Here is a 13,563-nt window from a genome sequence, read left to right on the forward strand (position 1 = left end):
TCAGTTCAGTCGCTCAGTCCTGTGCTACTCTGTGACTCCACGGGACTGCAGCACGCCAGGCCTCCCTGTCCATCATCAACTCCCAGAGTTTAGTCACATCCATGTCCATGAGTCGGTGATGCCATCCAACCATCTCATCCTCTGTCGTCCCCTTCTCCTGCCGCCTTCAATCTTTCCCAGCATCAGGGTCTTTTCAAATGAGCCGGTTCTTTGCATCAGGTGGCCAAAGTATTGGAGTTTCAGCTTCAGCATCAGTCCTTCCAATGAATCAGTCCAATTCAGGACTGATTTCCTTTAAGATGGACTGGTTGGATCTCCTTGCTGTCCAAGGGACTCTCTGAGAAAATGTGGTCCACTGGAGATGGGAATGGCAAGCCACTTCAATATTCTTGCCTTAGAACCCCATGAACAGTATGAAAAGGCAAAGATATAGCACACTGAAAGATGAACTCCCCAGGTCAGTAGGTGATCAATATGCTACTGGAGATCAGTAGAGAAATAACTCCAGAAAGAATGAAGAGACGGAGCCAAAGCAAAAACAACACACAGTTGTGGATGTGACTGGTGATGGAAGTAAATCCTGATGCTGTAAAGAGCAATATTGCATAGGAACCAGGAATGTTAGGTCTATGAATCAAGGCAAATTGGAGGTGGTCAAACAGGAGATGGTAAGAGTGAATGTCAACATTTTAGGCATCAGCGAACTAAAATGGACTGGAATAGGTGAATTTAACTCAGATGACCATTATATCTGCTACTGTGGGCAAGAATCCCTTTGAAGAAATGGAGTAGCCATCATGGTCAACAAAAGAGTCCAAAATGCAGTACTTGGATGCAATCTCACAGATGACAGAATGATCTTTGTTCATTTCCAAGGCATGTCAGCTATTGACTGGTAAAGTTTTTGGCAATTTTTAATCATCCATGACACAGCTTTCTGGTACAATGGCTGAATGTCTGTGATGAATCTAAAGAAAATAGAAATTCACAACATGTTCAGTAGCTATAGTTTGGTTATTTTAACAGTAGTGGTGTAGTCCTAAGTCTTGTCCAAGTCTTGAACCTCATGGACTGTAGCCCTCCATGCTCCTAAGTCCATGGGATTTTCCTAAGCAAGAATACTGGAGAAGGTTATTATTTCCTTCTCCAAGGGATTTTCCTGACCCATGGATCAAACCCAGGTCTCCTGCATTGGAAGGTGGATTATTTACTGACGGAGCCACCAGGGAAGTTCAGTTTAGCCGTAAATACTGCAGATTTCCGTTTTAAGTCATAGGTCAAAACACACAAGGCCAAGTGCTACAGACACTAAAAAATTCTATTACCAGTAAGTTTGTTTCCTAGAAAACAAAAAGGTTTCAAATAAAATACTAAACCTTAAATGCCTATGTATTATTACATTAGTGTTGATTTATCATTTAAAATGAGATAAAATTATAGCATATATGAATAAACTGAAAATTAATCATCTAGTTATTTATTCAGTTTTGTATACTTCTTGCTCTTTGAAAACTTGCAGCTTAGAGAGATGAAATGAAAGACTAAATAGAAATTTTCCCAATCACTTTCGAGTTCACACGTGAAAGGCCAGACAGTTAACTTGCAGAGATGTTTCAGTTTACAGGTTGGTGACTTGTGCAATTTAAGATGCTTTTCCTTTTTTTTTTTGTAATAACTTTTTTTACTTCGGTAAAATACATATAAATTTTACCGTCTTAACCATTTTACGTGTAAAGTGAAAGTCGTTCAGTCTTGTCCGACTCTGTGACCCTATGGACTATACAATCCATGGAATTCTCCAGGCCAGAATACTGGAGTGGGTAGCCTTTCCCTGCTCCAGGGATCGAACCCAGGTCTCCCACATTGCAGGTTGATTATTTACCAGCTGAGCACAGGGAAGCCCAAGAATACTGGTGTGGGTAGCCTATCCTTTCTCCAGCCAATCTTCCCAACCCAGGAATGGAACCGGGGTCTCCTGTGGTGCAGATGGATTCTTTACCAACTGAGCTATCAAGGAAGCCCCTTTACTGTAAGGTCCGTTACTATTAAGTATATTTACATTGCTGCAAATGTTACCACCAAATAACTCCGAAAAGCTTCAACTTGCAAAACAGAAACTCTGTACCCATTAAGCAATAACTGCCCATTTCTTCCTTTCCCAAATCATGGCAACCACCATTGTATTTTCTATGTCTAGGAATTTCATGACCCAGGTACCTCACCTTAGTGGATTCAAACAGTGTTTGTCTTTTTTGACTGGCTTGTATCACTTAGCATAATGTCCTCAAGGCTCATCCATGTTGTCTCATGTGTCAGAATTTCCTTCCTTTTTAAGTCTGAATAATGTCCCATTACATGCATAAACCACAGTTTGCTAATCCATTCATCTGTTGATGGACACTTACTTGGATTGCTTCCACTTTTAAGTATTGTGAATAGAGCTGTGATGAACATTGGTATACAAATATTTCTTTGTGAACCATCTTTGATCATTTTTGATATATACCTAAAATGTTAACAGAGTAAAAGAAAATATTTACAAATCATATATCTGATAAGGGATTAATATCCAGAGAACTCTCAAAACTCAACAACAACAGCAAATGATAACCTGGCTTGAAAATATTCAAAGGACTTGAATAGACATGTCTCCAGAAAAGATTTACTAATAGCCCGGGAGCACATGAAAAAATGATCATATCACTAATCATTTGGAAAATGCAAATTAAAACTACAGTGAACTATCACCTGGCACTCATCAGGAGAGCTACTATAAAAAAATAACAAAAAACAAAACAAACAGGAAATCACAAGTACTTGGGAGGATAAGCCTCTGTGGAACATAGTATGGCAGGTTTTAAAAAAATTAAAAAATAGCATTACCTAATTTCAATTTTGCAAAAACTGTTTTTGCAAAATGTTGTCTAACTTTCCTGAAACTCGTGCTGGTATCCATAGCATTAATATTCATAGACAAAATCAAGCATTGATTGCTTTCCCTGTGTATAAATCAAAATGAAAAAAGAGATAATGATAGCTTATTAAAAATTTATTTCTCATATTTTAAAAAATATTTTTTGAATAGTAAGTAGTATCGACTCTTTACAACCCTATGGACTGCATCCACTAGGCTCCTCTGTCCATGAGATTCTCTGGGCAAAAATACTGGAGTGGGTTGCCATATCCTTCTCCAAATTAATACGTCATTCAACCCCAAAATAGCCATGTCTTTTTATTTTTATTACTTTATCAAGTTATTCTTTTAACCATGTGCTTTTTGTTATGTGTGTGTGTGTGTGTGTGTGTGTGTGTGTGTGTGTGATATACATAATACCATAGACATGATAGGGGATTCCCAGGTGGCTTAATGGCAAACAATCCGCCTCCCAATACAGGAGTCTCTGGAGCTGTGGGTTAGATTCCTGAGTTGAGAAGATCCCCTATCTATCCTGGCATTCTTGCCTAAAAAAGCCCATGGAGAGAGGAGCCTGGCGGACTGCAGTCCATGGGGTCACAAAGAGTCACACACGACCAAGCACAAACGCACATATGCATAATAAATATTAGCTAGTCATTTGAACAATATTTACCAAAAGGGAGAATATTATTCAAATGGTTAGCTTTGCCTGACTACTTTTTATTTTTCAGTGTACTTGACTATAGGCATTAAAAATCAATTAAATTTAATCAAACAATTATCTTTTTAATGCCTAGTTTAACCCAAGCAGTAGGCCTGGGTTATCAACATATAATATATGCCAGGACTTACCCTTTGCCCATTGCATTCTAAGGAGCCTGGCTCCTGCCCATGTGTGATTTATTTCCAAAATTTTGACCATTTTACACTTGATCTTAGCCGAAAGGCTGAGAAGTGATGAACATTTTTAAAGTATACACTTTTCCCTCTTGAAATAGATCTTTTGCCAGTGAAGTTCTAGGCAATATTACTAGTTCACATCATCATATAATGGCTGAATCAATGTAGTATGGGAAAACAGAAAATAGAAACTCACATTATGTTTAGTACTGACGATTGCCTATTTTAACCATATCTACTGCCAGATTTCTACTTTAAGTTTCCAGTAAAAGCAAAACACAGATAAAGTGATAATGCTTTTAAAAAAAGAAATTTGTTCTATCACTGTAGATAATTTATTTCTTAGAAATCTCTTTGATTAAGAAAACTAATTTAAAATCTAAATATGAAATGTGTACGTACATGATTTAATCCTTCTGTATGGATGTATAACTTAAGTATCAGGCAGTAAAAACATCACAAGTATAAAATGATTCTGTAAAGCAAATTTATTTTCCCACTATGTACTTGTTTCATTTTGTATGATTTGGCTTCTTAGGAAAATCTGTGGCTAAGATATAAAAGAAAGAAAAATATATTCATCTGAATGCAGAGTTCCAAAAATAGCAAAGAGAGACAAGAAAGCCTTCCTAAGTGAACATGTGAATAATATGTAGCTATTATGATTTATTCACTTAGTTGTGTCTGTCTCTTTGGGACCCTGGACTGTAGCCCACCAGAATCCTCTGTCCATGGAATTCTCCAGGCAAGAATACTGGAGTGGGTTTGCCATTCCCTTCTCCAGGGCATCTTCCCAACCAAGGGATTGAACCCAGGTCTCCTGCATTGCAGGCAGGTTCTTCACCATTTGAGCCACCAGGATAGCATCCCAACCTGTGGCTAAGGACTGAACAACAACCTGTGTATTAAGCCAATAAAATGAAAGCTTTTTTTCCAAGTTAATTCCATTACATTTCCATGTGTGAATTGCATGCTGATAGGGGGAGAATGTTTATATTTAACTTCTCTCCAAGGAGACTAAATAAGAAGGCAAATATAAACATTCCGTTTGCAATTCACACGTGGAAATGTAATGGAATTAATTTGGAAAAAAGCTTTCATTATACTGGCTTAATACACAGGTTGTTGTTCAGTCACTAAGTTGTGTCTCACACTTTCTGTCCCATAGACTACAACATGCCAGGCTTCTCTGTCCTTCACTATCTTCTGGAATTTGCTCAAACTCTTGTTCACCGAGTCAGTCATCCCCTTCAACCACCTCATCCTCTGTCGCCCCCTTCACCTCCTGCCCTCAATCTTTCCCAGGATCAGGGTCTTTTCCAATGAGTCAGCTCTTTGCATCAGATGGCCAGAGTATTGGAACCTCAACTTCAGCATCAGTCCTTCCAATGAATATTCAGGGTTGATTTCCTTTAGGATTGACTAGTTTGATCTCCTTGCAATCTAAGGGAATCTCAAGAGTCTCCTTCAGTACCACAGTTTGAAAGCATCAGTTCTTTGGTGCTCAGCCTTCTTTATGGTCCAACTTGCACATCCATACATGATTATTGGAAAAACCATAGCTTTGACTAGATGGATCTTTGTCAGTGAAGTGATGTCTCTGTTTTTTTTTTTTTTTAATTAATATATTTACTTTAATTGGAGGCTAATTACTTTACAATATTGTAGTGGTTTTTGCCATACATTGACATGAATCAGCCATGGGTGTACATGTGTTCCCCATCCTGAATCCCCCTCCCACCTCCCTCCCCATCCCATCCCTCAGGATCATCCCAGTGCACCAGCCCTGGGCACCTAGTCTCATGCATCGAGCCTGGACTGGTGATCTGTTTCATATATGATAATATACACGTTTCAATGCTATGCTCTCAAATCATGCCACTCTCACTTTCTCCCACAGAGTCCAAAGACTGTTCTTTATATCTGTGTCTCTTTTGCTGTCTCATATATGGGTCATCGTTACCATCTTTCTAAAAAGAACTAAACAGACATTTCTTCAAAGAAGATATACAGATTGCATGCCTACCAAACATGTGAAAAGATGCTCAATATCACTCATTATCAGAGAAATGTAAATCAAAACTACAATGAGGTACCATCTCACGCTGGTCAGAATGGCTGCTCTCAAAATGTCTACAAACGATAAATGCTGGAGAGGGTGTGGCGAAAAGGAAACCCTCTTACACTGCTGGTGGGAATGCAAACTAGTAGAGCCACATGGAGAACAGAGTGTGGAGATTCCTTAACAAACTGGAAATAGAACTGCCATATGACCCAGCAATCCTACTGCTGGCATACACACCAAGGAAACCAGAATTGAAAGAGACACATTCACCCCAGTGTTCATCACAGCACTGTTTATAATAGCCAGGACATGGAAGCTACCTAGATGCCCATCAGCAGACGAATGGAGAAGAAAGCTGTGGTACATATACACAATGCAGTATCACTCAGCTGTTAAAAAGAACTTATATGAGTCAGTTCTAATGAGGTGGATGAAACTGGAGCCTATTATACAGAGTGAAGTAAGCCAGAAAGAAAAACACCAATGCAGTATATTACTGCATATATATGGAATTTAGAAAGATGGTTAACGATGACCCTATATATGAGACAGCAAAAAAGACACAGATATAAAGAACAGACTTTTGGACTCTGTGGGAGAAGGTGAAGGTGGGATGATTTGAGAGAATAGCATTGAAACATGAATATTACCATATGTGAAATAGATGACCCATCCAAGTTTGATGCATGAAACAGGGCACTCAAAGCCAGTGAACTGGGACAACCCAGAGGGATGGGGTGGGGAAGGAGGAGGGAGGGGTTCAGGGCCGGGGGACACACGTACACCCGTGGCTGATTCTTGTCAATATATGGCAAAAAGCCACCACAATATTGTGAAGTAATTAGCCTCCAATTAAAATAAAGAAATAAATAAAAATAAAGAAAAGGGTACATTGACCAGAAAAGTATTAGCCTATTCTGCACGTTTCACTAATATAGTTATAGTCTCATTTTTCACTTCTGTTGTAATGTCTTTCGTAAAGCATATTTATTTAATATTTTGAATGTTCCTATATATCTTAAAATTAGCCTGTATTTTTGCCTAACTATGAAAATTACTGGAATTTAATATGTTAGGATTGATTATGCTGCTTTTAAAGTATAGTGACTTCCTGATTGTCCATAACCTGGTCGAATTTTTTAAGTTGTTGAAAGCATGATGTATATGAAAATGTTGTTCTTGATACAACTAAAAATCTCTGTTGTCAGTCAAGTAACTAAGTGTGGAAATTATATTTATTATTTAAATGCCTTCGTGTATTCATGTTATTGATATTAACTGCTCATTTTTAATGAACATGACTTATGGACATCCAGATCATTTGTATTTAATTCAAAAATTATTTTTATATGCATATTGCAAATCTGAAACTAGGTCAATATCAAAATGTCTATGATACCATCCCTGTCTCCCAGTACATCAGAGGCTAACAGAAAAGTGGATATGGACAAGAGATGTCTTGGATAGAAAGGAAAAATTCTTCCTCAGTGGGATGTTCCAAATTCTCTAGGCATTCTGCTAAGATAACCTTGTTTTCTTTATAGATGTCAAGTGAAGTTTAAGAGTGGATGTGAATTTGAGATCTCAGCCATATGTAGATGAGTAGTGACTTATATGGTTATTAGTGTATTTTAGAACTTTATTCTTGATAAAATCATCAACAAAATTTATTTAAAAATAATGTTTTTTTCCTGTTAAAATGATTTCTTGTAATAGTCTGGTTGTGGTGGTATTGAAATAAGAAGACCTGGAAGCAATAAATACATTAAGGGGAATTTTACATAGTTGGGAAAAAATTATCTACGTACTCAGGATAGAGGGGGGAAAAAGAAACTAAACAATTAAAGATACCTCATATATTTAGGAAGAAGCTAGGTTTGTTGAGTAATTTGATATGAAGATTGATATGGAGGTTGACGAAATTGTTAAGACGATTAAGCTACTGTGATGAGAGGGGTCCAAATTTTAGGAGAAGCAGATTTGAAAAGGGAATGGGAGCTAATGAGTTCAGTTTAAATATATGTTGTGAAATAGCAGGTATATGCACTGAATGGGTAGTTAGAGATTGAGGTAAAATATATAGATTTATGAACACATAAAAAAAGGAAATTCCAAGGAAAAATAGTGAATAAGATCAACTAAGAGATGCATATGGGGGGAAAAAAAAAGGTGATTCAAAATAGAATTGAGGGCAACACAAATGATCTGGGGATTAGGAAAAAAGAATTCAAATAGAAAATAAAACTGAAGTGTATGGTAAGTAGAAGATTGTATAGTTATACTGATAAAAATAAAATAGAAATTCAAAGTGAAATATTAGTCAGCGATTTTAATACTACTCAGAGATCAGGTAGAATGAGAACAGAGAAAGTGATTATTGTGTTGGCAGTAATGAGTCAATTGTGAACGTCTCCATTGTATTCTCCAAGAAGAAGAAGCTGAAGAAGAGCCAGAGGATTGAAATGATTTCAGGGAGCAAAATGTGTGAAATGAAGAAGGATGTAGTATTGGGTAACAGGAGGTTAGGATCATAATGAAGACCTGACAAAGTTTCTGCCAACTCAGAAAAGTTGCTCCAGAGCGAGGGAGCTAGTGAGCAAAGATTGCTCATTAAAGGAGACAAAGGTTAGGTCTTTCTACCACTGTTTGCTTGGTAATTGAGCTGCTACATTTCCAAAAGGTCAAGTAGTTGGCTCAAAAATAGACAGAGCTTACTTAAATCAGCTAAGAATTTGAGGCTGCCATCTGTCTGCCCTCCTCCCTTGGGAAGCCAATCCTTTCTTTTTTTCTTTTCTTTTTTTTTAATTGAAGTATAGTTGATATATAGTGTTAGTTTCAGGTGTACAGCAAAGTGATTCAGTTATACATATATACATATGCAAATATATATATATATATATATATATATATATATATATATATATATTTCAGATTGTTTTCCCTTATATGTTGTTACAAAATAGTGAATATAGTTCCATGTACTATACGGTAGGTCCTTGTTGGTTATTTATTTTATATACGTAGTGTGTATATGTTAGTCCCAAACTCCTACTCACTTTTTCCCTTTGATAACCATAACTTTGCTGTTTATGTTTGTGGGTCTATTTCTGTTTTGTATGTTAATTCATTTGTATCATTTCCTTTAGGATCCACACATAAGTGGTATTATATATTTGTCTTTGTCTGACTTACTTCACTTATTATGATAATCTCTAGTTATACCCATGTTGCTGTAAATAGCATTATTTTATTCTATTCTATGGCTGAGTGATTCCATTGTATAAATATATCACTTCTTTATCCATTCATCTGTCAATGGACATTTAGGTTGCTTCCATATCTTGAAAAGGCTGTCTTTTCTCCATTGTATATTCTTATCTCCTTTTTCATAGATTAGTTGATCTTAGGTGTGCAGGGTTTATTTCTTGGCTTTCAATCTTGTTCCATTGACCTATATTTCTGTTTTTGTGCCAGTACCATACTATTTTCATTACTGTAGCTTTGTATCGTCTGAACTCAGGGAGTCTGATTCTTCTTAATCTAGTCTTCTTTCTTAAGATTACTTTGGCTATTTGGGGTCTTTTGTGTGTCTATACAAATTAAAAGAAATTTATTACAGATATGTGAAAAATGCCATTGGTAATTTGATAGGGATTGCATTGAATTTGTACATCATCTTGGGTAGTACAGTCATTTTGATAATACTGACTCTTCCAATACAAGAACATGATATATCTTTCCAACCATTTGTGTCATCTTCAATTTCTTTCATCAGTGTCATATAGTTTTCAGAGTACAGGTCTGTTTGTCTCCTTAGGTAGTTTATCCCAAGGTATTTTATTCTTTTTGATGCAATGGTATATAGAATTGTTTTCTTAATTTCTGTTTCATTGTTAGTGGTTAGAAAAGCAAAGATTTCTGTGCATTAATTTTGTATCCTTGGACTCTACCAAATTCATTGATGAACTCTAGTAATTTCTTAGTAGCATCTTTAGCATTCTCCATGTATAGTATTGGTATCTATTGTCATCTGAAAACTTACGAGTTCAGCTCAAATTCTAGGGATCCAGACTTTTATTTCCATAAATACTTTCTAGTCTGAAAGCTTTCTAGCCCATAAATACCTGAAATCAACAAGGCTTCAACCCAACATATTATCTCCCAAATCTTGTACAACTCTGCCTCTCATGAATGTTTGTCATGATCATTTCAGTTGCTTAGTCATTAACAGTTTCAGAAATCTTCATGTTTCCCGGGTGTCTCAGTGGTAAAGAATCTGCCTGCCAATGCAGAAGACGCAGGAGACACAGATTCAAACCCCAGGTCAGGAAAATCCCCAGGAAAAGGAAATGGCAATCCACTCCTGTATTCTTGCCTGGAGAATTCTGTGGACAGAGGAGCCTGGCTGGTTACAGTCCGTAGGGATGGCAAAGAGTGAGCCACAGCTTAGCACAGACGCATGCAATCTTCATATAAACTAGTTGACAAACCTGTTATTTTTCTATACATAGTGTAAGGGTAAAAAATCTATAAGATAAAAATATTGATTTTCTCTAGTACCAGAAATGAAGGATGACTTCTATCTCCCAGACTCATGCAAACAGACACTACCTTTTCTTAGGCAACTTCCTTTGCTTAAGTGTTTACTAAGTGGTTTCAGTCGTGTCTGACTTTTGTGACCCTATGGATTGTATGTAACCTGCCAGTCTCCCCTGTCCATGGGATTTTCCATGCAAGAATACTGGAGTTGATTGCCATTTCCTCCTCCAGAGGATTTTCCCAACCCAGGATCCCACCAACAGCTCCAGAGACTCCTGCGTTGGCAGGTAGGTTCTTTACCACTAGTGCTACCTGAGAAGCCCAAACTTCCTTTAGAAACTTATAATTGCTAACTCTCTAGAAGGTGTATGCAACTCTTTTTGAGAGTTAAGTGCAACCCTTGCCAGTTTCACATTCCAGGGATGTTTTTCTTAAGGGCTTTGCAGCCATCTATTTCAATCATAGGCTTCCAAGTTGGTTCAGTGGTAAAGAATCCGTCTGCCAATGCAGGAGACCTGGGCTCCATCCCTGGGTTCCATAACATCCTCTGGACAAGGAAATGGCAATCCACTCCAGTATTCTTGCCGGGGAAATCCATGGACAGAGGAGTTTAGCAGGCTATAGTCCAAGAAGTCCGAAAAGAGATCGTGGGAACTCAGAGACCAAATAAAATCGTGCCTCAGACAACACTTGGCATGCCTTCTAGCCTCAACACACCAAGACCTGTCGTACCCCGCCCCCTAAACCTCCTCTCGCCGCTGTAGCCCCGCCCCTCCTCTCTGCCCTCCAGCCCCTCCCCTCAGCCCCAGCCCCGTCCCTCAGCCCCAGCCCCGCCCTCCAGCCCCGCCCCTCAGCCCCCGGCCCGCCACGCCCCTCCCAGACCCCGAGCCCAATACCCCGGCGCTGGGCCAACCCGCGAGCCATTTCCAGTCAACCGCCTTCTCTGAGGCGAGGCCGGCCACGCAATGTTGTCTCTCCTGCTACTCCTCACAGGGCTGGGCCGGCTGGCCTCCGCGGACCATCGTAAGTGAGGACCCTGCCGGATAGGAGGGCGGCCCGTCGTCACAGTGTCCCTTGGCGCGGGGGTAGAGGGCGTCGCCCTCTCGGCCCCAGAAGCCCAGGCCAGGCTGGGGGAGCCCGGGTCTGGTCGGAGTTCTGCCCAGTTTCAGGGCTCTGCCAGGCCCGCTGGTCGGAGGGCTCAGAGCAGGACTGGGATAGTTGTCCCTCACTCCCAGACGGACACACAGGTCTTTTGGGGAGACGGGGTGGGAGTAGGGAGAGGATCCTGGATGGGGTCCTGGGGACCTCTTCTTAAAACCTTATACAGTATGCTGTTTTGGGGGGTGTGTGTGTGTGCGCGCGCACCCACTGGGGCTTGGAAGATCCACAAGTGATGTGATAGAAGAGGACAAATAAGAATGAATACTGCCCCGGACTGGGGGATGCTCACTCTTGTTTTCCTTACTGCAGGCTCTGAAACAGCACATCTACAAATTACAGTGCCACAGAAGACCGAGACAAACAACAAAGATGGCAGTGTTTCAGAGACGCATGTAATTAAGAAATCAGTTTAAATTAAAAGAGTTTTATTTTTACTGGAGTGCAAGACCCAAATCAGTGCATGCCTTCATGAAATTTTGTGTTCTAAAGATTGTGTTCAAGAGACGTTTTGTCTGAAGAGAGCAAGTGCTTTGTTTTATTTCTGAAGTAAATATAAACCTTGTGGCACAATTTTAAAATACAGATTCAAAGAAAAGAGGTGCTTTGAATTCATATCACAAAAAAAGGAGTCTATGGTCTACTAAATTTTCTATTTAAATGTATCTTGTGTGTAAATGAGGCCATACAAATATTTAACTTGTAGCATGATTTTAAGTTAACGGTATATAAAGAATATCTTCATGCCTGTATTTAACATATATATGCATATGTATATCTTTGCAAAAATGAAAATAATGTTATTTTTGATCTGACTAACATGGTAAAGTGTGTCCCTTATGTACGTTGTAAAATGAAATCTAGGCAGTGCAGAGACTTGTTAAGAAATCAGTGGCTATCTCACTTTCTACATGCAGTAAATTTGAAGTAAATTTGAAGGAAGTATTAGAGACATGCATACACACATGCACATAAATTTGTAATGAGCATGTATGAGAGTTGTAGTTGGCGTTTTCTTTTATGGATAGAGTTAGGAGTTAATTTTATGATAATTGCTAATGGCCCTGTCATTATTTTTCTTAACTGTAGGGTATCTTATATGTAACATCATAAAATGTTTCAAAGTTTAGACTGCTAAATAGTTTCATTTCTTGTTTTTCTTGAGGATGATCTTGATCCCGTCTCCTGTACAATGTCACAAACCTCAGTCCATAGTTCATCAGGCACTCTATCAAATCTAGTCTCTTAAATCTATTTCTCACTTCCCTTGTGTAATCATAAGGGATTTGATTTAGGTCATACCTGAATGGCCTGGTGGTTTTCCCCACTTTCTTTGATTTAAGTCTGAATTTGGCAATAAGGAGTTCATGATCTGAGCCACAGTCAGCTCCTGGTCTTGATTTTGCTGACTGTATAGAGCTTCTCCATCTTTGGCTGCAAAGAATATAATCAGTCTGATTTCGGTGTTGACCATCTGGTGATGTCCATGTGTAGAGTCTTCTCTTGTGTTGTTGGAAAAGAGTGTTTGCTGTGACCAGTGCGTTCTCTTGGCAGAACTCTATTAGCCTTTGCCCTGCTTCATTCTGTTCTCCAAGGGCAAATTTGCCTGTTATTCCAGGTGTTTCTTGACTTCCTACTTTTGCATTCCAGTCCCCTATAATGAAAAGGACATCATTTTTGGGTGTCAGTTCTAAAAGGTCTTGTAGGTCTTCATAGAACTGTTCAACTTCAGCTTCTTCCATGTTGCTGGTTGGGGCATAGACTTGGATTACCGTGGTTTTGAATGGTTTGCCTTGGAAATGAACAGAGATCATTCTGTCTTTTTTGAGAGTGCATCCAAGTACAGCTGGAGAAGGCAATGGCAACCCATTCCAGTACTCTTGCCTGGAAAATCCCATGGGCAGAGGAGCCTGGTAGGCTGCAGTCCATGGGGTCGCTAAGACTTGGACAGGAATGAGCAACTTCACTTTCACGCATTGGAGTA

General features: G+C 38.9%; 1 protein-coding gene and 1 long non-coding RNA gene across 51 annotated transcripts in view; one reads left to right on the plus strand and one right to left on the minus strand.

The window, feature by feature from the left end:
- Positions 1-565: 565 nt before the first annotated feature.
- On the minus strand, positions 566-11,441 carry LOC145518873 (uncharacterized). The gene is made up of 5 exons (XR_014063395.1): positions 11,318-11,441; positions 4,220-4,367; positions 2,884-2,999; positions 2,406-2,506; positions 566-968 (listed from the first exon to the last, which is right to left on the minus strand). It is a non-coding gene; the product is annotated as an uncharacterized LOC145518873 (long non-coding RNA).
- The window catches only part of LOC145518868 (A disintegrin and metallopeptidase domain 3-like), a 109,213-nt gene continuing 106,988 nt past the window's right edge, over positions 11,339-13,563 (plus strand). For 39 of the 50 annotated variants that reach the window (XR_014063378.1, XR_014063375.1, XR_014063377.1 and 36 more), the window contains exons 1-2: positions 11,339-11,444; positions 11,892-11,974. Coding sequence is in view for 11 of the 50 variants with exons in the window: in XM_081523954.1 (XP_081380080.1) it covers positions 11,387-11,444; positions 11,892-11,974 (141 nt within the window). In the remaining 39 variants the exon portion in view is untranslated. Of the gene's footprint in view, positions 11,669-11,891; positions 12,129-13,563 lie in introns of all 50 variants that reach the window. The other 11 variants (XR_014063384.1, XR_014063379.1, XM_081523968.1 and 8 more) reach the window with 4 other exon arrangements.

This window comes from Giraffa tippelskirchi, chromosome 8 (genome assembly GCF_054371585.1).
Source record: "Giraffa tippelskirchi isolate mGirTip1 chromosome 8, T2T-mGirTip1v1.2.pri, whole genome shotgun sequence".
Lineage (NCBI taxonomy): Eukaryota > Metazoa > Chordata > Mammalia > Artiodactyla > Giraffidae > Giraffa > Giraffa tippelskirchi.